Source organism: Apium graveolens, unplaced genomic scaffold (genome assembly GCF_009905375.1).
Source record: "Apium graveolens cultivar Ventura unplaced genomic scaffold, ASM990537v1 ctg8071, whole genome shotgun sequence".
In the NCBI taxonomy this organism is placed as follows: Eukaryota; Viridiplantae; Streptophyta; class Magnoliopsida; order Apiales; family Apiaceae; genus Apium; species Apium graveolens.
The window spans coordinates 1-27,755 of NW_027420864.1; the positions used below are offsets into that span (position 1 = coordinate 1).

Consider the following 27,755-nt stretch of genomic DNA (forward strand, 5'->3'; position numbering starts at 1 on the left):
TAACCTCGCACTAGAGCAAGTCAATATTTTGGCACAGTCTGTGGTGGCGAGATAAGTGACCTGCCATCGACCACCCATCGCCACTATGAGGGAACTTGTGCAGGCGATGGTGTCATGTTAAATGATGTCTAGAAAAGTAACCCTGCTACTAGAAACTGCAAAAGGTATATTGTGGTCCAATCATTTCGTAAACATTATATTTTGTTTATTGTTCTATATTATTCAGAAAAAGCAAAAAAAAAGACAATTAAATGAAGTCACTATTTAAGTTATCTAGAAACTAGTAACTTGGGTACGAGACAGATGCACCAATTGAGAGATAAATAAAAATCGTAATTGTGGGGTAAGAGTCACCAATTTTAGTTGTCAAGCTACTAGTGACTTATGTTCAAATATTTTGGTTTACTGAGGTACGACATAATATTTAGTAAACTGAATTTTCAAGGAGATAAATTATATAAATAGCACCAAAACTGGCCAGGTCATATTCGTGGACCCTGGACAATCTATAGGCTGTAGCTACTAATCACTTTCACCCTTCTGCCATCTTGTTATTTATGGGCAAGTCTAGCAGCCTCAAGTATGGTTCAGACCGTATTTAGAACATCAATTACTCTATAATATTTATATAGAATGCCTCAAGTTAATATTTCAGTTAGGTGTATTGTGATCGAAATCTATTATACTCTAATCTTATTCTTAATTAAGTTGGTCTGTTATAAATTTTAGTGCGAGATAAGTTAATTACAAATATTAGACACATGTTGAATTGTGTATATATATTTATGCAACTTTTTTATTTTATATCCTAACTACTATCAGAACAATATAGTTGGTAACTTCGTAACAGTCTTTCACTTTATCATTTATCATTTCACATCCTGGTCATCCTTAGTGTAAAGTTTACTTTATGTCTAATTCTGTTGGGTGTTTGAGGAAATCAAATTTATATAACTTTTTTTAATATTGCAGGGTAAGGGGATCGCTCGTGAGACTGAGTATCATTCTGATGAAGATGATAATGGAAATCAATCACGTTCTCCACGTCAAAGTTGTAGTTGAAGTGGTAACTCTAACGGGATCTGGATCAGTTTGGAGATTGACATACCAGTTGGGTTCCAGTTATAGGGCTAGTTTATGTTAACTTCGAATATATTAGTTTAGTGGCTAACTTTTGCAGCTTGGGGGCGACTTATGCCTTCTTTTGGATATTAGCTGACTAATGGGTTTAGGCAGAATTATGCTTTCATTTGCTATAACTCTGTGACATATGCCTTAAGTGTGACATATGCTTGTCTTATAACTATGCGACATATGTCTGTCTTATAACTGTGCGACATATGTTTGTCGGATTTGGGATGTTTCTCTTTTTTCCTGATGCTTAATATGGGTTTGACTACTTGATTAATTTTTCTAAACGTCTTATAATATTTTGTATGAGTTATTAGTTTGTATGTGTTGAGAAATCTGTGAATGAATCACTGGTTCAATACACAATTTGAGGACAATGGTAAAAACATAGGTATACTATAAACTAGCCACGAAATCTTTCACAACATGTGATTAAAACGATGAATTCCGTCGTAGTACTGAGCTTATTTGAGAATTTTAGGTCGGATTTCGTCGCTACCGTAGGCATATGAGCGTACTTACTGGGCATATTTATGTTGTACCTGTCACAAAAAAGGGGACTATATGATGGATTTCGTCATAATTTCTGTGCAATTTTATGACGGATTGTGTCACAATTCTAAAAATTATGCGATGGATAATGTCGTAATTCTGGGAATAGTTATGACGAATTACGCCACAAATTTGAAAACAATTATGACTGATTTCGTCGCACTTTGTGTTTTTTTCTTTTTTTAATGATTGTTTTTATTTAGTATGAGACCCACAAATAACTTGCGACTGAATAAGATAGTACGACAGAATAAGAACTTATGACACATGTATTTATGACAGTTTTTTTCCATCACAAAGTCGGTCAATTGCGACAGATTCTTTGTATTTATTCTATCGCAAAACCCCTTCCTCTTGTAGTGTGAACTCAATGTTCCCGTGGTTCCAACATTTAGGGATGTCTATGCATGCTAATCTTGGAGTAAAGCTAAAAACATTATGTATGTGCATATAAGAATGTAAACATTTATCGTAAATAAATTTTAATGAATCTACAATACAAATTCCAAACTTCACATATGAGACAGAGTGATACAAGAAATTCAAAAAAAATGCTAATATATGTAGTACATATTTCTTGAGGAAAAAAGATCAATTAAATCTTCTCAGGTGAAGCCTAGTTAATTGGATGGTGGTGGTGAGAAGAAAGGAATTGAAGGAATTGCATGCATAGTAGTTGGTTTAGAAGTAGGGATGGAAGGAAGATGAGGTAGTGTTAGTTTTGGGAGGGTCGGCATCGTGGGGATTGGCATAGATGGAACCTGTGCGCTTGGCAAAGCTGGGATCGTAGGCATCGAAATAGCGGGAAGAGGTGGAAATGCGACCTTGGGTAGCGTAGGCATGGCTGGTAACGGAGGTAATGCAGTATTGGGCAGGGACGAGATTGTAGTCATTGGGGGCAAGGTAGCGGAGGGACTATTCTGCAAGAGATGCCTTGCTCCAAGACTCATACAAATTATTCTATTATACACACATGACCACTAAAGGGCTTCAAATTGGGGCTATAGACTGTAATTCGTGTCCGGCAAGGCTGCTCGCAAGCACCTCTAACTCGAACTTGCGAGCACCTCGAACTCGAACTCTTTTAACTGAACTCAACTTGACTCGAACTTCTATACAAGTCGGTCTATACATTTACATTTATTTAGTTAAAATGAGTCACAATGAGTGCATACCAAGTGTGACTAGAACTCGACTCGAATTTGAGAACTCGGCTCGATTCTAACTCGAACTCAAATTCATGTAAAATTAATAGATGAATTTTTTTTCCGAATTTTTTATTATTATTTATAAACTGAATTTTAGTTAAGTTTTATAATTATTTAGTTCACGAGAAACTTGGCTTGTTTAACTCAGAAGTAAACTTAACTCTACCCGTCTGTTAAACAAGTGTTTCGACTAAATAAGTATTTCAAAAATTTGAGCTTGCTTAATTTAAACTTAAAAATATCCAATTTCAAACTCTTTTTGACATCATCACTCAAACGGTTGCAAGTATCAGAGTTTGGTTTTGCATTATCGAATATGGTGAAACTTTTTCTTGTTGGTGGGTTAATCGGAGTTAAAATTATCAATCTCAAAAATTATGTTTCATTCAACTTTATTTAATAAACGAGTTAAATTGAACTAGTTTATCGATTCTTTTTTGTTGAGTTGTGAACTTACCAATTCTTTTAAATATATCGAAATTTGACATCATTTCACGAAAAATTATTTAATTATGTACTTACCTTTAAAAATTTTAACTATAAAAGATTTTAGTCCTACCAATCATGGCAAACAATTTTAAAAATAAGCTCACGGTAAAGATTTTAAAATGTCCGAAACCCAAAATTCGATCCGATCAGATCCGGAAAAATTCTGATCCGGAAAAAAACTCGGCCCCACAAGCGTTAAACGAGTCATTTTTAATTCTTGAAAATTCGGTCATGCTCGAACCCGAAAAATTCAGATAAAAATTTCAGAGTTAGAAAAACCCAGATTTTAAAAAATCAGAATAAAAGCTTTCGGCCTAGATTAAATTCTAGGCTTTTTAAAAAATCCTGACAAGATCTGATTTTTTCTATATTAAATTCATTCTTAATAACAATTGTTAGAGTTGAAAGTTAATAATTATTTTTATAAGATATATATGTTTGTACGAGTTTTTCTTGGAAATTGTTAAATAAAAAAAAATAAAAGAATATCTTTTTTTTCCTGATATTTAGCCTATTTCTTTCTACTCTTCGAAATATAATTTGTAGTGTCCAAAATACAATCTCTTACAATTTAAAATATTTATTATTTTCCGATATGTAAGCCACTAACATATATCAATAAAGTAGTGGATGAAAGTTTAAAAAGTGAGTAAAGCAGGGAGACCGATTAATATTATATGTATAAAGTCGCTATAGTGAGAGAAGTAGTGTATGTGGTTACCTTTCATACTATAAATTTTTTATTATTTTTGAATTTTTTTGAAATATAAACAATTGTAAATGACATCCAACAAAAGAATGTTTAAACAAATGAGAGGGATATATATATATATATATATATATATATATATATATATATAATGGAAGAAATATGTTTCAGGTCACGCGTGGGCTCATATTTTGAGAAAACTGGCCTATACAGGTTCAATTTTCAAAAATACTCGTTTCAATAACTTTCGAAAGAAATTAATAGAATTTTTTGTGCATTTCTGTGCAATGAAATATTTAATATCTGTTTAATATTCCTATTCTCATTTTTGAATAATATTCATATGTATTTTAAAAAATAGAATACAAATATCAATGTCTAGTAATATCTCAATACAAAATTGAACATATATGATAATATATATATATATGTATAAAATTTAAAATCATGGTATTTAGTTTAATTGTTTAAAATATTTTTGTTATGAAAAAATTATATTAATATGTTTTAATTGTTTTTCTATTTCAAGGACTATTTATATAAATTTAAATTTAAGATAAAAAATTTATACTTCAAAAAATACGTTGAAGTGAATTTTTCGGAAGAGGAGTGCATAAGTAAATTAATTATTTAATTTAATTTCAAAAAATTTGAAATACTAATATCTGCTCTTTATTCAAAAAATATAAGTAAATTTAATAATAAATATAAATATTTATTTAGAAAACGAATTATAATATTATCTAAAAATATTAATGATATCTAGATTCGGATTCCAATATTTTCTTTTATGTTAGGTTAAGAAAGAATTTTTTGATCTAACACAACAATGTAAGCTTCAAAAGGGTTAATTATTTTAAATTTTGATATATATTCCAAAATATGGTTTGAATAACACAATCTATATGAAATAATTTTTTTCATAACTTTTAGTATCTTAAAAACTAAATATAACTTCCAGTATCTTATAGATCAAATAGAAGTAATATTCAAAAGACCACTCAGTTTATAGCAAAATGCTTCCGTAAAACATTAAAACAATTGTCTGAATCACAACTAAGAAATAAAAAGAATAACTAACAATCCTATTCATATCCTAACATGTAACTCCTATTCTGTCATCTGTGTTTATATATTTCTATGCGGGCACTTGCATGAAGCCAGCCACACCAAAACCACGATTCAATCGAAACTGTTGGGACTTGAGTAATGCATCAGAGGTCCATATTAAATGACTTGATCTCTTGAAATGATCAATCAAGCCTTCTCCTTTTCGGATCTTGATTAGCAGCGTTTGATGAACTAGGATCTGAAACAACTGTTCTCCCGTAGATTCTATAGCTCAAGAATGCTGCATCCAACACCCCAACAGGACTCCCGGACCCTGCTCGAGCTGCTACTGATACAGTACCATCAGGTAGATCAGTACTCGCTGCTATCTCTGTCAAATCTTCAATCATTTGAACACACTTCAGCAGCCTATCCTGCAAAGTCCAACAAATCATATGTTTAAGAAAAATACAAGAAGGTTTGTCCTGTCTTTTATTACAGTGGACACCGCAATTGTTTACCTTCTCAAAATGCATGACACCAGATATTGCCTTGTCAATCTCTGATTCCTGTGTTTCTCTCGTAACACAGATTGCAACAGCAGCTGAGATTTCCGAAGGGCCTAAATTCTAGGAAATCAACACCTGCATTTTATTCCACCAAAATCTGTATCAAACACTTGGAACATCATAGTACCAAAATCAGTTAAGAAACTTTATTTTAATATTTTAACTGTGAGACCTTTCATTGTGTTCACTATGAACTGGCATGATTTATAGATCAATGATCCATACATCAGAGACTCTGATGGAATCATATCTTCACTTTTGAGCTTTCTAATGAAGAAATCTATATACGAAAACGGAGTACAAGCATACATCCTCCATTTCAAGCTGGCCAACACATTAAGCTCCATCGATTTTAATGACTGATATTCAAAAATAAAGCTAGGATCTGCCACCTGAATTAAAAAAAATGACATCTTCTTATAACTATCAAAGATTCGGACCAAGCTTTGATCATTAAATTAAAGCAGAGTATGTCACACAGGCCACAGCTAGCATAAACATCACATGCACACACGATACAGGCATGTCATAATCTTTAGAAGAATTTCGCTTGCCTGCAAATCAACAGTAGATGGCACTCCAACATCTTCCAATTTTGCTGCTAACAATAAGCAGGCCACAGCTACCAATTGAACACTCCAAAATTTTTCAACCTATGCAATGCATATAAAGAAGAGACAATTAGCAATTTAGCATGTTAATACACACAGAAAAACTAAATTACGCTAAAAGCATTGACTTTAATTAATTTCATAGACTTACTAGATGTTCATAAACAGAAAGATAGCGATTCAAGTAATTAATCGCTAAGCAAATAGTCGGCGCTCCAGAACAAAAATGCCCATGAGCCTATTAATAAAAAACACAAAAACCCGAATCAGAAATTCCACATTGGCATCACTTCTAATTAGGCATCATTCACAAGGGCATAAGCAAAAAATGCAATAAAGATTATAAATTCATGTAATGCATTTATCAAACAACAATGGTGACTAAAGGGGTATAAAATCCACCACTTTTTTCTCTCAAACACAAAAAATTTAACAAAAATCGAAGAATGTCCTTTACTCAATTTAAAAAAACAACAAAACTCAAGAAAGACACAAAGACAACCTTATACATCCAATCAACAGCTTCTTCTAATATCACATAATTCAAGTTCCTCATTAGCCAATCTTTCTAAATAATCACTAGCTGGGAGAAAATCTTTTTCTTTGTCAAACAAAGAACACACAACTTGATCACTCTGCATTGGAATAAGACCAATTAACGGCTCTGATCCATTGTCCACGAGATTATTAGAATCTATAAGATGGTTAAGATCATCAATGGCCTCAAGGTCATCAAAATGCAGACTATCAGTACAAAGCAGGTTTTCAAGACTAAAAGGGTCTGAGGCTGCCATTAAAACAAACAACAAAGGAGATTTTTAAAACAATTAAAATAAAGAATGAATGATTAAAGAGCTGATGATACAGAAAGAAATTAAATGAGCTCCTAGAGATAGAGAAGTGAGCTGGGGTATATATAGGTATTGTGGTAGGGTGAGGGTCCAAGTGAGACCTGTGTACTAGTGCATTTTGATAAAAAACGGCTGAAAAGAAAAATATCTGTGATACTATTTTTTTTTGTTATAAATATATGAGATATTACTTTAATCCTATAAATATATTCTTTTGATACATATATTTTAATTTTCTAAAAAAAGATTGAATATGTTTTATTTTTTGAAGAAAAATAAAACAACATATATTTAATCTTTTTTATTAAAAAGGAAGAAAATTAAGTCAAGTTTAATTTATACCAATAATAATAACATATACTGATGATTGTGTATAATTTTTTCCTAAAGAAATATTTCGGTTAATTTTCATAGTTTATCAGTAAAAAGATTTTCGAAAAAGGTATATAATTTGACTTTCACTACGAGCAAATTCAACGATGAATTTAATTACATTTTCATATAATTATGACAAACACTTTTTAGATCGAACCTACTTTTTTGTCATTTACTTAACAATTAATGAAAAAACAACGTATCTCGTATTCATATTTTTTTTTGAAATATTCATATTTGCTTTTTGAAGTTTAATATTTTTTTTTTAATTTTTGATCTCTCACTTTAAGATTTGGCCCATGCGGATCTAGGGTATAAATATCGATAATTCAACACTCTTGTATAAATAAAATTAAACCAATTATTCGTTAGTTTGAAATTTTCGCGTGCAAAATATTAAAATAATTTACCTAATATCGCATTCCAACAATAAATGTAATTTTAAATACTAAATATAGTAATTCGTGCTAAAAATGTAAAGAATTCAAAAGATATGTTTAATTCAACTGAGAAAAAGTGTGACCGAGAAAAAATTCGGCTCAACTTGTAGTAACATAGACACGACGTATTTATTAATAAAATCCTAATCACATAAATGAAACCATAAAAGCTCGAATTTAACCTTGATTTAAAAAAATCAGAATCTTAGTCAGCGATGTCCATCTACTTCAAATTTTATTTGTTTTTCTTAAAAAAAATACTTTCAAAACTCGGAAAATCATAAGTTATGAATAAAGTCTGTAAAATTTGAATAAAGTCTTATATAGAACTTAAAAGTTTTAATATATTATAAAAAATTAGAAATATGTTTTTTATTTTTTACAATAGTTTTAAAAATTAATTTTATAATTGTGAAGAAAGTATGCCAAGACTGTTATAAACATTACTCTTTAATTTTAAATTTAAACAATATTTTTAAAAAACTGATCAAAATATGTCATACATCTATTAGTGGTGGTAATTTTCCAACAAAATAGTTAAATTAACAAAATCACTTATTATTGTTAGAAAAGGTTATTGAGTCACAATGGTAGACCAAATATTAAACAGATTATACTAACTTAACATTTATACGAGAAAGAAAAATAATGCCAAAGTCGGAGATTATAAATTAATAAAAAGATAAAATATTTTTTAAATGTTCAAAAAATCAATATGTTCGAGATCTCGACCTTATATCTTAAGAAGTATAAAGCTAAAACTCTTATTCATGTGGTCAATATCATAAACATTCTTCATCGAATGATAAAAGTAATAATAACGAAAGAATCGATGATAACAAATAAAAATTAGGATTATTTATGAATAAAAGTCGTGGCGTGAAATTAATCACTGCGCTAAAGTTGAATTTGCCCCACTATGTACACACGAACTCATGACAATCAACCTACAGCGTTACACGACATCCGCCCATTGGTGTAGTACAGGGAGACAGATAGACAACACCTTTTGATCATTACCCAAAGTATGTGTATATAGTATGAGAATACAATTTTTGTTTGTCTATCAAAAAAGAGAGGTATCGATCTCCTTTTATAGGAATGCAAATTTATAACTCCAAGATAGTAAGAAGGTCATAGGTCACAAATAATGATGAGGGGGAGATGAAATCTAGAAGGTCTTAAAGAGAAATGTCTAAAAAACAAAAGGTCATACAAGTGAAAAGTCTTAAATAAAAAGACTCACATTTAAAAAGATTAGTTTTCTTTCGAAGCAAACAAATATTGAAATAAATGATAATAATAATTCTAACAATCCCTCACATGATGCAAAAAAAAATGTAGCTTGTGTAATAGGAGAAGTTTTATGGACAACGGATAATCAGTTTTGTAAGTATTAATGTCTTGTGGACTTGAATTGATACCCCGTGCAAACATATATGTCATACAACCATATTAGGTGAAAATAAAAATTCTTGAACCTTTCTTGGCAGTAAGTGAAGATATATATGCGCACTAAAACCTTTCTCATATCAAAAGGTGTTCTTGCATGACATTAACCTTGATAATGCCTTTAACAATTTGTGTTATAAGATGCCCTACATTTTTATGTGGATATTTATGAATGCTCCAGAGTCCTTAGCCTACACGATCTCATAGGGAGTTGGCGTAGCTCACATATTCATATAGGTAAGTTCATCAAGTTTGTATTGTCTTAAACCACCTATTACAAGGCTATGAACTTATTAAGAGCATTAACTCAACCTAACACATATGACAACAAAAAAATACTACACTTTTTCATTAAATTGGAATGGTGGTAGTAAAACATGAGTTCTTTTATGATTTAGTTTGACCCATTGAAATTTCTAAGATGGGTATCCATCACAATTCACTCTATATAGGCTTTAAAACCATTCCAATTGTGCTAACTCTTAGCACCATCTAAAGTCATAATGAGCACTTTTGTGATTTAACACAATTTACTCCACGATAGGGTTTAAACGTGTTTTATGCCAACTCTGGCAACAATATTTGATAAAGACCTTTGTAAAGAGGATCTGCAATATTCCCCTTTAACTTTACATACTCGAGTGATATCACATTACTACTGATCAAATTTACACACTATGGCATGTCTTAGGTGTCTATATTCTCTTTCTAATAAACATAGACTATTATCAACCTCAATTCACATGGCCTAACTCTTTTCTTCAAGTATATTCTTAGTGCTTGCGATCAATTATAAATATAATTTCTCTCCAACAATATGCATGTAACTCGGTCATTCTGATTAACAAAGTTATTATATTGTAGATGCATCTACAAAGTGAAAAATATAAATATTAACGAACTATTCTTCTCATTCTCAAGTAGCAACTTACTTTACAGAAGGAAAAAACTTTCAAACTAATCGGAGAGTTATAAAACACGTAACCTCATTATGTGGTAGCTTTTTAATATCAAAGTATTCATCCTGATATATATCAACCATCAATTTTATGTCACATTAATTCATGAAAACACAATAAATTTGACATGATAAAATTTATAAAAAAATGCCTTTATATTTATTTAGTAAAATTTAGGTCACACACCACACATGAGATACTTGCTGCAATAATGACAAGTAGTACAAATTCATTTGATTTTTCTACATAATTAGAGTGATGAGAAACCAATCATGTATAATGTTCCTTACATTACTCCCTCAAGAATACACTAGTCTTTCATGTATTTATTATTTAAAAAAAATTCATGTTCAAGCATCTCAATCGTCCATCTAACGCAAATGACTATTACATGAGACACGAAAATGATTGCTCAATTAACTAATATTGACATATTTTTCAACCCCCACAGTGAATTAACTGGGCATCAAAATTATAAACTCTAAAAAAAATAAATTTTGATTAAAAATCTCATTCTCTTATTATCTTACCACAAAAAAGATATATATATTTTTAACATTTTTATTATTATTTACAAGATATATTACTCATGTAACTGTCTAGCAAATATATTCTCATTTAAAAATCAAATAAGCATGAAGTTTATGCAATACATCACAATATTGTGAACAAATACAAGACTAATATACTATTATATACATCATTAACAGTTTTTGTTCACTACTACTCCTTAAAAAATAGAGCCACAAAATTTTCAATACTACGCCTCAAATATTTAATCAAGTATGTCTGAATATACCGAAAAATCACATATAACTTTACAATATATATTGCAAGTGTATCGTAAAAAGATGACATATAAATAAATAGAAGTCAAAAACTACACACTCACTACTAGAAAAAGTAGAATAGACATCGCCTCTTAGACATCGGTTGCTCCTAGAGTCGATGTAAAAGGTTTTTTAGTCATCGTTTTTAATCAACCGATGTCTTTTGTTAATATAGACATCAACTTTTTAGCCCAACCGATGTTGTAAGTCTGTTTTAAAAAATGATTCAGCGCGCCTCTTCTATTTCCCCCTTAGCCAAATATTTCATTCCCTCTTAAAAATTCCCCCAATTTTTACTTCAAATTTTTTAAGTATCCAAATCTCCCCATCCCTTATCTAAAAACATAAAACAAAAATAAAAAACACTCATCATCCTCTCTCTCTCTCTCTCTCTCTCTCTCTCTCTTTCTCTTCTCTCTCTACTCTCTTGTCCGATGAACTCAGCTCTCTTCACTCAATTCTATTGACCGGAGAACTCGACTCTCTCCTTTCTCTCTCGATCTAATACCTCCCTCCCAAAACCAATTCTCCCCAACACCGCTCTCTTTTCTTCGGAGGTTGAAAAAGTCAAATACAAGTTTAAAAGACAAAGGTTTAAAAGTTCAGAAGAAGAGGCTTAAAGAAGTCAAAACTATAAGTACAAGTTGAAAGTGGCCAGAGCTTGAATTGGTAAGTTTTAAACACCAAGTTTCAAATTGGGAGTTTTATTTAGGAAACCCGAATTTTTTAATTAGTCAAGGATTTGATTTTAATTAGTTATAAATAGTTAATAAAGTTGATTAATTATTCAAATGGAGCTTGTTAATTAGTTGAGACTTTGTTTATGTGGGTGTTACATATGATGTGTTTATGTGTAATTATATATATTCCGAGTATACGAGGCTTTGTTGAGGCTTTATTTATGCCTGTGTTGATCTTAATTTTTTTGCTTTGTTTAAGTTAAAATGTATGTTAAACATTTGTGTTGCTTTGTTTGATTAAGATATGTCAGAGTCTACAATTTTATATATTAATGACCTCATTATCATGAACTTTGTTATCGCAGGATCATGGAATGGTGATATCAGGCCCGTGGATTGGTTTACCAATGATTCCAAGGATAAGAGTGACAATTCGTCTCTTTGCTCTGATAAAGGCACTCCCACAGAAACCATCATTGACGCTAAGATTAATAGTAAAGCATCGGGGCTTCGTAGTTATTCAGTTTCAAAGCTAGTCGGGAAAAGGCAAAGGTAAGCTGGTGAGTAAGGTAAGATTCAGGTCACCTTTTAATAATATTAATTGAGAAGAAGTTGGGTAAAGTAATTTAAGCATATTGTAATTCTTGTCGCCTTGAAGTGTTTATATGTCTTAATTTTTCACAAGAGGCATCATTAGTTCAAGAGAGGCTACAAGAATGTCATTGACGAAGAAGTTGAGAGGGCTGTAGATTTCTCTAGGAGATGCAGTGAGGCTTTTTATTGAGCTAATTTAATGTGTAATGGTTACTGAATATAATTGATGGTGAAAAGTTAGTATAAATTCTCATTGATGAAGTCTCTAGGCATCTTAGGAACTTACAATTGTTGTGTTACCATCTGAAAATAAACCTAGTACCAATGGTATCCAACAAACTTTTATGGTAAATAACAATTGGTTGTATATGTTTTTGTGTTACATTTCTCCAATAGGCTTATTATCAGTCAATTTAATTACTTTGTTTGGGTGGTGAAGAAATAATATAACAAGCCTTAATTTCAGAAATATGCCCCTCGTTTTCATCAATCATTTTGTTAGCTTTCAATCATATAATTGTCTTTGTTTTGTTTCCTCAGGGATAAGTAAAGCAAAAAATATCGTCAGGGGGAAAATATATCTTTGTTAATATTGGACCGGTTCAAGTTCTTTGTTAATAATTTACTGATGAGTCTCGTGTAATTATTTTGGACCCTATGCTAGCAACAAACGTTATGTAAAACAGCTTCTCCTTGGTAAAGCCAGGTAGTCAATAATTTTTTTGCTGGGGGCACTTGCAGCCTAGTGCATGTTTATAAAAGAATTGGTCCAGATTTAGTTGATTTTCTCACATCAGCACTCAACAAAGTATTCAATATTCATGCCTTTGAAATAGTATATTATATGTGAATAAGCTGTCTGTCTGGGTTTCCTCAGTGTTGACAAATTGAGTTGAAATAATATATTATTTGGTGCGTGTTGTGTTGCCATTGCTATTGTATTGATTGGTTTTGCAGCCGATATTGGATATGCAGCTGGTGATGACCTGACAAGTAAGTTGAAGCCACGTGCCATTACAGTGTTTGTCGTCAGGTTTTGGGTACTGGATGTTGCTAACAACATGTTGCAGGGTCCATGGCCGGCCTTTCTTGCCGACTTATGTGCCGGAGATACAAATCTCATGAGTAGGTCCAACACATTCTTTTCATTTTTTATGGCTGTTGGTAATATCCTCGGGTATGCTGCTGGTTCCTATCAGAAGCTATACAAGATTCTATTGTAATTTACTTTCGTTTTGCATCAGTGTTTTAAACTATATTGCTATTCTATTTGATTTTCTCTTTATCAAGAAAATCATTGTCATTTTTAAGTTCCATCAGATCTCAAACTTATCTTATGTTACTAAGATGATGGAATTTTGCAGGAAAATCTATTCTGTCTTGGTTGGCAGGACAGTGGTATGGGGACCAGTGATAAAAAGAACCTTACTATTTTAGGAGGTATAACATATTAATCTTATATTTGGATACTTGATCACAATTTTTACGAGAATAAATTTGTATTTGTGATGGTTTGAGTAATCTAAAATACCTGGTCACTATTCTGTTTGTTTTATGTTCGATAAGTATTACATCTTTTAACCTCGTAAATAATGTTCTGGATGACGTGGAGCTTGGGTAGTTCTTTATGATCTTGAAAACCAGGCCATTGGATGGACAAAGTATAACTGTGAGTAACTTTTTTCCGTCCACTTAATTATTCTTTTAAAATATCCCCAGAGTAGTTCCTTGTAATTGTATTGCTACCTTTTAATTGATTATTATGTTCTATGTATCATTGAATGTTTTGTTTCCTTATATTACAATAAGACAAGCTCCATAGATATGGACCGCTATATTGGTTGTGACTGGATAAATATATCATTACTTGCAACTTGGAAAGATTATTATATTAATCATAAAATGGTGCAACCATGTCATATTTGCTACTAATTGTGAGCAAAGTTGCTGCTTCCCAGCGCCAATTTTGTCCTGATGGGGATGCTCTAACACCGTCTCCTGAAGTCAAGGCTGGTGCTCTTGCTATTTTCGCAGTACTGGGAATTCCTCTTATACATATGCTAACAACCACATTCTGGTTTCTTAATTATTCGATACAGGTGACCTATATCATTCTATTTACTTTGGCATCCATATTTTCAGCTGGTTCTAAAGCAGGGAAAGGTAAAATTAGCTCTAAGCTTGTTTCAACACTTAAATGTGTAAATTGTAATTGTCTTTCGGCTCTTATTAATGCATTATTTGATCTAAACTTGTTGAACATTCACTTACAGATGCTAAAACCTTGTACCTTTCATTCTTTACAATTGCATGATACTAAATCTCGACCTGTATCCTATCTGATTCAGGAGACCTTATAAATTTGTGCGGATGCAGGAGACCCTGTATCTTATAGTGAATCTGATTGACAGGTTTTTGGCCATTCAACCTGGTTCGGAGAAAGCTCCAACTGGTTGGGATTACAGCTCTTCTTCTCGCCTGCAAGTATAAAGAAGTGGCAGTCCCGGTTGTTGAAGATCTTATTATGATCTTTGACAGGGCATACAATAGAATAGAAGTCCTTGAAATGGTAATTTTAAAACTTGTTTTTGATTTATTTGCTCTGTATATTAAGTATGAGTGTTATCTTATACATTATAAGAGAAGATGTTTAAGTTGTTGCTTATGCTATGACTTAAAGTAGTTGATTTTTGTTATTAGATGGAATCAGTGTTTTGAGTTTTATTGCTCGAGCAAAGTCGTGCTCAAGAAACCCGTAATCCTGACCATAGGCTACTTGTGTCGGTAAACAATCATAGGCGTCAACTAGCAACTAGTCTTGAGACAGTAAAGTGGCACGTGAATGTCATGCTTTTTTGGTATTTTTCTTTATTTATGTTGTTTTAGGATAGTTATTTGTTACAGCTATTTTAATAGCTTGAAGTATTCTACAACAAAATTAATCCTCTCAGGTCTATCAAAAACTTATTATCATCGTACGGGACCAGAAGTTACAGGAGCTTTACTAAGGAGTGGGAAGATGCAGAAGAATAATGGCGTTCCTCAAATGATATTTTACATGCTATTGTCGGTACCAAGTCAAATTCTTTGTATAGACAATAGTAGAATATATGGAGGGATATGTGTAGTACTTGATATTTGGATTAGATGAATCTGTTGTACCGGATGTTTGAATATTGGTTGTTAGATTTATAGATAACTGATATTATGCAGCAATTGGTTTTGGTAGTTCATTAGTTTTTGGAATCTATATTTTTAAAATGTGTATTAATAAAACAGGTACAAACATCATTACAATGGAAAATGATGTTTGTCAAAACTTAATATATCAGTTCTAGTGGACCATTGACATCAGTAAAAACCGATATTAAATACTACAGCAAAAAAAATTCTTAAAACAAAAAACTAATGTTATTAAGTATTATAGACATCAGTTTGTTACAAATAGACATCGGTTACCAATTAAGAACTGATGTCAAAGGTATTGTTAACATCGGTTTTTGATGAAAACTGTTGTTACTGGTACTAGTAACATCAGTTTATTGGTTAAATTGAAAGATTTTGCTTAGCTCACATATATTTAAATTGATAAAAATACCATATTATGATGATATATGAAGATTAGATATGCATGAGAAATTTAATATCAAGATATATAAATCGGTTTTAAACAAAGAACTGATGTTATAGGCTGTATTTAACATCAGTTTAAAACCGATGTTAAATGGGGGGTCTTTAACATCACCCACGAAGACATCAGATTTTTACATTCATACACATCGGTTTTTAGCCGATGTCTATTGACGTTTTTCTAGTAGTGACTTAAGTTAAGAGCTTAATTCTAGCAAGATGTCCAACCCTTCTCGGGCATATTATCAAACAAGCATATTATTTAAACTATCATATTATTGATATCATATAAATCGTCTTAACAAAATAATATTCATTGCAACTCAATCTCGATATATTGGTATAAATCCGTTTAACAAACACAAGTTCAACTTTAGAATGTTAGAAAAGGTTATTGAGTCACAACGGTAGACCAAATATTAAACAAATTATACTAACTTAACATTTATACGAGAAAAAAAAATAATACCTAAGTCGGAGTTTATAAATTAACAAATAGATAAAATATTTTTTAAATGTTCAAAAAATCAATATGTTCGAGATCTCGACCTTATATATTAAGAAGTATAAAGCTAAAACTCTTATTCATGTGATCAATATCATAAACATTCTTTATCGAATGATAAAAGTAATAATAACGAAAGAATCTATGATAACAAATATAAATTAGGATTACTTATCTGAATAAAAATTCGTGGCGTGAAATTAATTACTGTGCTAAAGTTGAATTTTCCCTGCTACGTACACACAGACTCATGACAATCAACTTCCAGCATTACACAACATCCGCTTCACTGCTTTAGTACAGGGAGACACATAGACCACACCTTTTGATCATTGCCCAAAGTATGTGTATATAGTATGAGAATACGATTTTTGGTTGTCTATCTAAAAAGAGAGGTATAGATCTCCTTTTATAAGAGTGAAAATTTATAACTCCAAGATAGTTAGAAGGTCATAGGTCACAAATAATGATGATGCGGAGATGAAGGAAGGTAACTGTCTCAAAAACAAAAGGTCATACAAGTGAAAAGTCTTAAATAAAAAGACTCACAATTAAAAAGATTAGTTTTGTTTTGAAGCAAACAAATATTGTAATAAATAATAATATTAATTTCAACAATCCCCCACATGATGCAAAAAATTGAAAATTTCTTGATTTTAGCCGAATTTAATTTTTTATAGTAAAAAATATTAATTAATATATCAAAATTCTTTAAAATTTATAAAATGTAATGGATCATATTCAAATTCAAAATGAGTATATTTGTATTATACATAAGAAAATATTTTAAAATATAAATTAAATATGTCTAAACTTTAAATAATATTTTACAATTCAAGATGAATATCACCGTATAGTACTGAATTTCTTAAAATCTTATTTAAATATGTAATTTATAATACCCCAACTATTTTTTAAAAATGATTATAGACATCGGTTGATAAAGATACTGATGTCTTACAACACCTTTAACATCGGTTTTTAAAGCGACCGATGTTAAAACTGCTTTTAACATCGGTGACATTTCTAACCGATGTTAAAGGGGTGATGTCGTAGGCACTATTTCCTGGCTAGAGAGGGAAGGAAAAAATACATTCCGAGGAAGATTTTGAGATATTTTCCACTTACATCGCGGTTGCAACGATTGTACATGTCATCTCGTATTGATGAGAGTATGAGGTATCACAAGAATAGAGAGGTTACTGAGGGGATTATGACACACCCAGCGGACGGGGAAGAGTGGAAAAGTTTTGACATGAATTATCCATATGTTTCGCATGATATTCGAAATATTAGACTTGGGCTTGCTGCAGATGGATTCTCTCCCTATAGTAACAAATCTTCCAGGACTTAATCAGCATGGCCCGTTATTATGGTTGTGTACAATCTCCCGCCTTCTTTGTGCATGAAGGATCCATTCTTGTTCAAGACACTACTCATACCCGGGGATAAAGATCCCATTAGAGACATCAATGTCTACTTGAGACCACTTATTGATGAGCTGAGACAGTTGTAGAGTGTTGGTGTACAAACATATGACAAACTAATTTTAATTTGAGAGCAGCACTGCTGTGGACAGTCAATGACTTCCTGGTATTGGCAATATTGAGCGGTTGGTCAACAAAAGGAAAACTAGCTTGTCTAGTTTGTATGAGGAATGCCAGGGCCTCACAACTTCCTCAATCTAGTTTCTGGGAAACAATAAAGAAATTTAGAAGACTGGGCCATCATCATACGCGGCAAATAGGATGGCAAGTTCGTAATAAATGTGTGCAAATTGCTTTTCGACCACATGGGAAAGGTTATGCAAAGTCTAGGGCTGATGGATTTGGTGTGACTCAAAATTTTACACATTGCTCCATTTTATTTGAGCTTTCATATTGGGACTCGCTACGTCTACGTCATTGCATTGATGTCATGCATGCTGAGAAGAATGTCTTTGATAATTTCTTTCACACAATAATGGGTAGTAAAAAAGTCCAAGAATACTAATAATGCAAGAAAAGATTTCAAAGCATTTGGTATTAGAGAAGAGTTATGGATGCGAGGGAAAAAAAAGCCCAAGCACCATACACTTTCTTGAGAGCAGCAACTTCAAGTTTATACATGGATTAGTAGTCTAAAAATGCCAGATGGTTGTGCATCAAATATTGCGAGATGTAGCAAGTTAGAGAAGAAGAAGTTGAGTGAAATGATTACATTATAAATTAATTTCATATAACAATATATTGTTAATTAAATAATTATAAAAATATTTATAATTATTACATCTAACTTGTTTTATTTCCTATTACTATTGTATGTTTATTATCTATATGCATCTCTTATTTGGCTCTTTTGTGCAGGCCTACTCTACCTTTGACCCAAAATATGGGACAAAAAATGATGCCCATGAGACTGTTAATAGGCATATGCACAGAAATATGCACAAAACTTTGTGTAACGAGCAAACATGTATCAAGATGATCATTGCTTGATAATTGGAATTCACCCAAATTTCAGAAAAAATCAGATGCTGCTAAAAAAAAACGAGAGAATGTCAAAAAATTCCTCACACTTCCGGTGCCACTTCCTTTTAGCGTCGTGGTTGGGTATGACAACTTACATTTAAACTTGTTAATTTAATATTACATTAAGATATCTACAGTGAATTTATTTTGTATATGCTTTCATCTTGCATTTGTACTCGATAGGATATAGAAGAAAAAACTTGCATGGAACCAAAATTAATTGACCTCTTTGTTCACTTGCACACCAAGGATAAGGAGAATAAGGAATTCACATCGGAGGTTGTTCGTTTATTAGTGGTACATTTTTATATTGTTCCGTGCTTCGGTTTCTTATATTTTTAGTTTTAAACCTCGTTCTGACAGTTTATTTTAAAAACGTATTTGTCTATAAAATTGTATATGTACACATGGGTAATATTTGGTATTTGGCAGGCTAAAAATTCAACCTTTATGCTTTATAAAATCATATGTTCCTTGTTTTTTTTATTTAGCATTAATCTGAACTCTTTTTTTATGGTTTTATTTTTTTTTTCATTTTAGGAATTTTGTTTACAGATAATGCCTTTTTTATTTCCAGTTTAATTTGACTTTACATTTTTATTGTTTGTAATTTTTTACACATGCATCTAGGAACACTATTGGAGAGCACAACGAGAATCCTTTGGAAGCACCAATTGATACATGGGTAGAAGTTGTGGGTGTTCGAAAAAATGCCATCATCGATATTCCACGCACGAGTGCTTCCAAACTTATACGTATGTTTATTAATTATATAATATGCACTGCATTTGTATTCTTATCATTCTATTTATATCGTTCATTATGTCATTTTTTTCTAATCTACTTATATATATGTATTTGTTTGTGTGTGCCCGTGTAGCTCTTTCTCCTGAATCTGGTAAAAGGAGTCGTCGACGATATGTTGATGATGAGTCAGGTGCTTCCACTGGAAGATTTTTTGTTGAGCACATGACAGACAATCTTGTCATGCAAGAAGTGGACCGCATTGTAGCATTTGCACGTACACATTCTGATTAATTTAACCTCGCACTAGAGCAAGTCAATATTTTGGCACAGTCTGTGGTGGCGAGATTAAGTGACCTGCCATCGGACCACCCAATCGACAACTATGAGGGAACTTGTGCAGGCGATGGTGTCAGTGTTAAATGATGTCTAGAAAAGTAACCCTGCTACTAGAAACTGCAAAAGGTATATTGTGGTCTAATCATTTCGTAAACATTATATTTTGTTTATTGTTCTAATATTATTCAGAAAAAGCAAAAAAAAAGACAATTAAATGAGAGTCACTATTTTAAGTTATCTAGAAACTAGTAACTTGGGTAAGACGAGATGCACCAAATTGAGAGATAAATAAAAATCGGTAATTGTGGGGTAAGAGTCACCAATTTTAGTTGTCAAGCTACTAGTGACTTATGTTCAAATATTTTGGTTTACTGAGGTACGACATAATATGTTAGTAAACTGAAATTTGTCAAAGGAGATAAATTATATAAAATAGCACCAAAACTGGCCAGGTCATATTCGTGGACCCTGGACAATCTATAGGCTGTAGCTACTAATCACTTTCACCCTTTCTGCCATCTTGTTATTTATGGGCAAGTCTAGCAGCCTCAAGTATGGTTCAGACCGTATTTAGAACATCAATTACTCTATAATATTTATATAGAATGCCTCAAGTTAATATTTCAGTTAGGTGTATTGTGATCGAAATCTATTATACTCTAATTCTTATTCTTAATTAAGTTGGTCTGTTATAAATTTTAGTGCGAGATAAGTTAATTACAAATATTAGACACATGTTGAATTGTGTATATATATTCATGCAACTTTTTTATTTTATATCCTAACTACTATCAGAACAATATAGTTGGTAACTTCGTAACAGTCTTTCACTTTATCATTTATCATTTCACATCCTGGTCATCCTTAGTGTAAAGTTTACTTTATGTCTAATTCTGTTGGGTGTTTGAGGAAATCAAATTTATATAACTTTTTTTAATATTGCAGGGTAAGGGGATCGCTCGTGAGACTGAGTATCATTCTGATGAAGATGATAATGGAAATCAATCACGTTCTCCACGTCAAAGTTGTAGTTGAAGTGGTAACTCTAACGGGATCTGGATCAGTTTGGAGATTGACATACCAGTTGGGTTCCAGTTATAGGGCTAGTTTATGTTAACTTCGAATATATTAGTTTAGTGGCTAACTTTTGCAGCTTGGGGGCGACTTATGCCTTCTTTTGGATATTAGCTGACTAATGGGTTTAGGCAGAATTATGCTTTCATTTGCTATAACTCTGTGACATATGCCTTAAGTGTGACATATGCTTGTCTTATAACTATGCGACATATGTCTGTCTTATAACTGTGCGACATATGTTTGTCGGATTTGGGATGTTTCTCTTTTTTCCTGATGCTTAATATGGGTTTGACTACTTGATTAATTTTTCTAAACGTCTTATAATATTTTGTATGAGTTATTAGTTTGTATGTGTTGAGAAATCTGTGAATGAATCACTGGTTCAATTACACAATTTGAGGACAATGGTAAAAACATAGGTATACTATAAACTAGCCACGAAATCTTTCACAACATGTGATTAAAACGATGAATTCCGTCGTAGTACTGAGCTTATTTGAGAATTTTAGGTCGGATTTCGTCGCTACCGTAGGCATATGAGCGTACTTACTGGGCATATTTATGTTGGTACCTGTCACAAAAAAGGGGACTATATGATGGATTTCGTCATAATTTCTGTGCAATTTTATGACGGATTGTGTCACAATTCTAAAAATTATGCGATGGATAATGTCGTAATTCTGGGAATAGTTATGACGAATTACGCCACAAATTTGAAAACAATTATGACTGATTTCGTCGCACTTTGTGTTTTTTTCTTTTTTTAATGATTGTTTTTATTTAGTATGAGACCCACAAATAACTTGCGACTGAATAAGATAGTACGACAGAATAAGAACTTATGACACATGTATTTATGACAGTTTTTTTCCATCACAAAGTCGGTCAATTGCGACAGATTCTTTGTATTTATTCTATCGCAAAACCCCTTCCTCTTGTAGTGTGAACTCAATGTTCCCGTGGTTCCAACATTTAGGGATGTCTATGCATGCTAATCTTGGAGTAAAGCTAAAAACATTATGTATGTGCATATAAGAATGTAAACATTTATCGTAAATAAATTTTAATGAATCTACAATACAAATTCCAAACTTCACATATGAGACAGAGTGATACAAGAAATTCAAAAAAAATGCTAATATATGTAGTACATATTTCTTGAGGAAAAAAGATCAATTAAATCTTCTCAGGTGAAGCCTAGTTAATTGGATGGTGGTGGTGAGAAGAAAGGAATTGAAGGAATTGCATGCATAGTAGTTGGTTTAGAAGTAGGGATGGAAGGAAGATGAGGTAGTGTTAGTTTTGGGAGGGTCGGCATCGTGGGGATTGGCATAGATGGAACCTGTGCGCTTGGCAAAGCTGGGATCGTAGGCATCGAAATAGCGGGAAGAGGTGGAAATGCGACCTTGGGTAGCGTAGGCATGGCTGGTAACGGAGGTAATGCAGTATTGGGCAGGGACGAGATTGTAGTCATTGGGGGCAAGGTAGCGGAGGGACTATTCTGCAAGAGATGCCTTGCTCCAAGACTCATACAAATTATTCTATTATACACACATGACCACTAAAGGGCTTCAAATTGGGGCTATAGACTGTAATTCGTGTCCGGCAAGGCTGCTCGCAAGCACCTCTAACTCGAACTTGCGAGCACCTCGAACTCGAACTCTTTTAACTGAACTCAACTTGACTCGAACTTCTATACAAGTCGGTCTATACATTTACATTTATTTAGTTAAAATGAGTCACAATGAGTGCATACCAAGTGTGACTAGAACTCGACTCGAATTTGAGAACTCGGCTCGATTCTAACTCGAACTCAAATTCATGTAAAATTAATAGATGAATTTTTTTTCCGAATTTTTTATTATTATTTATAAACTGAATTTTAGTTAAGTTTTATTTTTTAATTATTTAGTTCACGAGAAACTTGGCTTGTTTAACTCAGAAGTAAACTTAACTCTACCCGTCTGTTAAACAAGTGTTTCGACTAAATAAGTATTTCAAAAATTTGAGCTTGCTTAATTTAAACTTAAAAATATCCAATTTCAAACTCTTTTTGACATCATCACTCAAACGGTTGCAAGTATCAGAGTTTGGTTTTGCATTATCGAATATGGTGAAACTTTTTCTTGTTGGTGGGTTAATCGGAGTTAAAATTATCAATCTCAAAAATTATGTTTCATTCAACTTTATTTAATAAACGAGTTAAATTGAACTAGTTTATCGATTCTTTTTTGTTGAGTTTGTGAACTTACCAATTCTTTTAAATATATCGAAATTTGACATCATTTCACGAAAAATTATTTAATTATGTACTTACCTTTAAAAATTTTAACTATAAAAGATTTTAGTCCTACCAATCATGGCAAACAATTTTAAAAATAAGCTCACGGTAAAGATTTTAAAATGTCCGAAACCCAAAATTCGATCCGATCAGATCCGGAAAAATTCTGATCCGGAAAAAAACTCGGCCCCACAAGCGTTAAACGAGTCATTTTTAATTCTTGAAAATTCGGTCATGCTCGAACCCGAAAAATTCAGATAAAAATTTCAGAGTTAGAAAAACCCAGATTTTAAAAAATCAGAATAAAAGCTTTCGGCCTAGATTAAATTCTAGGCTTTTTAAAAAATCCTGACAAGATCTGATTTTTTCTATATTAAATTCATTCTTAATAACAATTGTTAGAGTTGAAAGTTAATAATTATTTTTATAAGATATATATGTTTGTACGAGTTTTTCTTGGAAATTGTTAAATAAAAAAAAAATAAAAGAATATCTTTTTTTTCCTGATATTTAGCCTATTTCTTTCTACTCTTCAAAATATAATTTGTAGTGTCCAAAATACAATCTCTTACAATTTAAAATATTTATTATTTTCCGATATGTAAGCCACTAACATATATCAATAAAGTAGTGGATGAAAGTTTAAAAAGTGAGTAAAGCAGGGAGACCGATTAATATTATATGTATAAAGTCGCTATAGTGAGAGAAGTAGTGTATGTGGTTACCTTTCATACTATAAATTTTTTATTATTTTTGAATTTTTTTGAAATATAAACAATTGTAAATGACATCCAACAAAAGAATGTTTAAACAAATGAGAGGGATATATATATATATATATATATATATATATATATAATGGAAGAAATATGTTTCAGGTCACGCGTGGGCTCATATTTTGAGAAAACTGGCCTATACAGGTTCAATTTTCAAAAATACTCGTTTCAATAACTTTCGAAAGAAATTAATAGAATTTTTTGTGCATTTCTGTGCAATGAAATATTTAATATCTGTTTAATATTCCTATTCTCATTTTTGAATAATATTCATATGTATTTTAAAAAATAGAATACAAATATCAATGTCTAGTAATATCTCAATACAAAATTGAACATATATGATAATATATATATATGTATAAAATTTAAAATCATGGTATTTAGTTTAATTGTTTAAAATATTTTTGTTATGAAAAAATTATATTAATATGTTTTAATTGTTTTTCTATTTCAAGGACTATTTATATAAATTTAAATTTTAAGATAAAAAATTTATACTTCAAAAAATACGTTGAAGTGAATTTTTCGGAAGAGGAGTGCATAAGTAAATTAATTATTTAATTTAATTTCAAAAAATTTGAAATACTAATATCTGCTCTTTATTCAAAAAATATAAGTAAATTTAATAATAAATATAAATATTTATTTAGAAAACGAATTATAATATTATCTAAAAATATTAATGATATCTAGATTCGGATTCCAATATTTTCTTTTATGTTAGGTTAAGAAAGAATTTTTTGATCTAACACAACAATGTAAGCTTCAAAAGGGTTAATTATTTTAAATTTTGATATATATTCCAAAATATGGTTTGAATAACACAATCTATATGAAATAATTTTTTTCATAACTTTTAGTATCTTAAAAACTAAATATAACTTCCAGTATCTTATAGATCAAATAGAAGTAATATTCAAAAGACCACTCAGTTTATAGCAAAATGCTTCCGTAAAACATTAAAACAATTGTCTGAATCACAACTAAGAAATAAAAAGAATAACTAACAATCCTATTCATATCCTAACATGTAACTCCTATTCTGTCATCTGTGTTTATATATTTCTATGCGGGCACTTGCATGAAGCCAGCCACACCAAAACCACGATTCAATCGAAACTGTTGGGACTTGAGTAATGCATCAGAGGTCCATATTAAATGACTTGATCTCTTGAAATGATCAATCAAGCCTTCTCCTTTTCGGATCTTGATTAGCAGCGTTTGATGAACTAGGATCTGAAACAACTGTTCTCCCGTAGATTCTATAGCTCAAGAATGCTGCATCCAACACCCCAACAGGACTCCCGGACCCTGCTCGAGCTGCTACTGATACAGTACCATCAGGTAGATCAGTACTCGCTGCTATCTCTGTCAAATCTTCAATCATTTGAACACACTTCAGCAGCCTATCCTGCAAAGTCCAACAAATCATATGTTTAAGAAAAATACAAGAAGGTTTGTCCTGTCTTTTATTACAGTGGACACCGCAATTGTTTACCTTCTCAAAATGCATGACACCAGATATTGCCTTGTCAATCTCTGATTCCTGTGTTTCTCTCGTAACACAGATTGCAACAGCAGCTGAGATTTCCGAGGGCCTAAATTCTAGGAAATCAACACCTGCATTTTATTCCACCAAAATCTGTATCAAACACTTGGAACATCATAGTACCAAAATCAGTTAAGAAACTTTATTTTAATATTTTAACTGTGAGACCTTTCATTGTGTTCACTATGAACTGGCATGATTTATAGATCAATGATCCATACATCAGAGACTCTGATGGAATCATATCTTCACTTTTGAGCTTTCTAATGAAGAAATCTATATACGAAAACGGAGTACAAGCATACATCCTCCATTTCAAGCTGGCCAACACATTAAGCTCCATCGATTTTAATGACTGATATTCAAAAATAAAGCTAGGATCTGCCACCTGAATTAAAAAAAATGACATCTTCTTATAACTATCAAAGATTCGGACCAAGCTTTGATCATTAAATTAAAGCAGAGTATGTCACACAGGCCACAGCTAGCATAAACATCACATGCACACACGATACAGGCATGTCATAATCTTTAGAAGAATTTCGCTTGCCTGCAAATCAACAGTAGATGGCACTCCAACATCTTCCAATTTTGCTGCTAACAATAAGCAGGCCACAGCTACCAATTGAACACTCCAAAATTTTTCAACCTATGCAATGCATATAAAGAAGAGACAATTAGCAATTTAGCATGTTAATACACACAGAAAAACTAAATTACGCTAAAAGCATTGACTTTAATTAATTTCATAGACTTACTAGATGTTCATAAACAGAAAGATAGCGATTCAAGTAATTAATCGCTAAGCAAATAGTCGGCGCTCCAGAACAAAAATGCCCATGAGCCTATTAATAAAAAACACAAAAACCCGAATCAGAAATTCCACATTGGCATCACTTCTAATTAGGCATCATTCACAAGGGCATAAGCAAAAAATGCAATAAAGATTATAAATTCATGTAATGCATTTATCAAACAACAATGGTGACTAAAGGGGTATAAAATCCACCACTTTTTTCTCTCAAACACAAAAAATTTAACAAAAATCGAAGAATGTCCTTTACTCAATTTAAAAAAACAACAAAACTCAAGAAAGACACAAAGACAACCTTATACATCCAATCAACAGCTTCTTCTAATATCACATAATTCAAGTTCCTCATTAGCCAATCTTTCTAAATAATCACTAGCTGGGAGAAAATCTTTTTCTTTGTCAAACAAAGAACACACAACTTGATCACTCTGCATTGGAATAAGACCAATTAACGGCTCTGATCCATTGTCCACGAGATTATTAGAATCTATAAGATGGTTAAGATCATCAATGGCCTCAAGGTCATCAAAATGCAGACTATCAGTACAAAGCAGGTTTTCAAGACTAAAAGGGTCTGAGGCTGCCATTAAAACAAACAACAAAGGAGATTTTTAAAACAATTAAAATAAAGAATGAATGATTAAAGAGCTGATGATACAGAAAGAAATTAAATGAGCTCCTAGAGATAGAGAAGTGAGCTGGGGTATATATAGGTATTGTGGTAGGGTGAGGGTCCAAGTGAGACCTGTGTACTAGTGCATTTTGATAAAAAACGGCTGAAAAGAAAAATATCTGTGATACTATTTTTTTTTGTTATAAATATATGAGATATTACTTTAATCCTATAAATATATTCTTTTGATACATATATTTTAATTTTCTAAAAAAAGATTGAATATGTTTTATTTTTTGAAGAAAAATAAAACAACATATATTTAATCTTTTTTATTAAAAAGGAAGAAAATTAAGTCAAGTTTAATTTATACCAATAATAATAACATATACTGATGATTGTGTATAATTTTTT

At 31.6% G+C, this 27,755-nt stretch overlaps 2 protein-coding genes across 2 annotated transcripts; both read right to left on the reverse strand.

Annotated features, from left to right (window-relative positions):
- Window positions 1–5,342: 5,342 nt before the first annotated feature.
- Window positions 5,343–7,113, reverse strand: LOC141704635 (cyclin-D2-1-like). Its single transcript, XM_074507840.1, has 6 exons — window positions 6,946–7,113; window positions 6,471–6,557; window positions 6,263–6,361; window positions 5,873–6,100; window positions 5,661–5,768; window positions 5,343–5,573 (listed from the first exon to the last, which is right to left on the reverse strand). Exons 1-6 carry the CDS (start codon window positions 7,111–7,113, stop codon window positions 5,343–5,345), a joined length of 921 nt encoding a protein of 306 aa, XP_074363941.1.
- Window positions 7,114–25,545: 18,432 nt separating this feature from the next.
- On the reverse strand, window positions 25,546–27,315 carry LOC141704636 (cyclin-D2-1-like). Its single transcript, XM_074507841.1, has 6 exons — window positions 27,148–27,315; window positions 26,673–26,759; window positions 26,465–26,563; window positions 26,083–26,302; window positions 25,864–25,985; window positions 25,546–25,776 (listed from the first exon to the last, which is right to left on the reverse strand). The coding sequence occupies exons 1-6, from the start codon at window positions 27,313–27,315 to the stop codon at window positions 25,546–25,548; spliced, it is 927 nt and encodes a 308-aa protein (XP_074363942.1).
- Window positions 27,316–27,755: the final 440 nt, after the last annotated feature.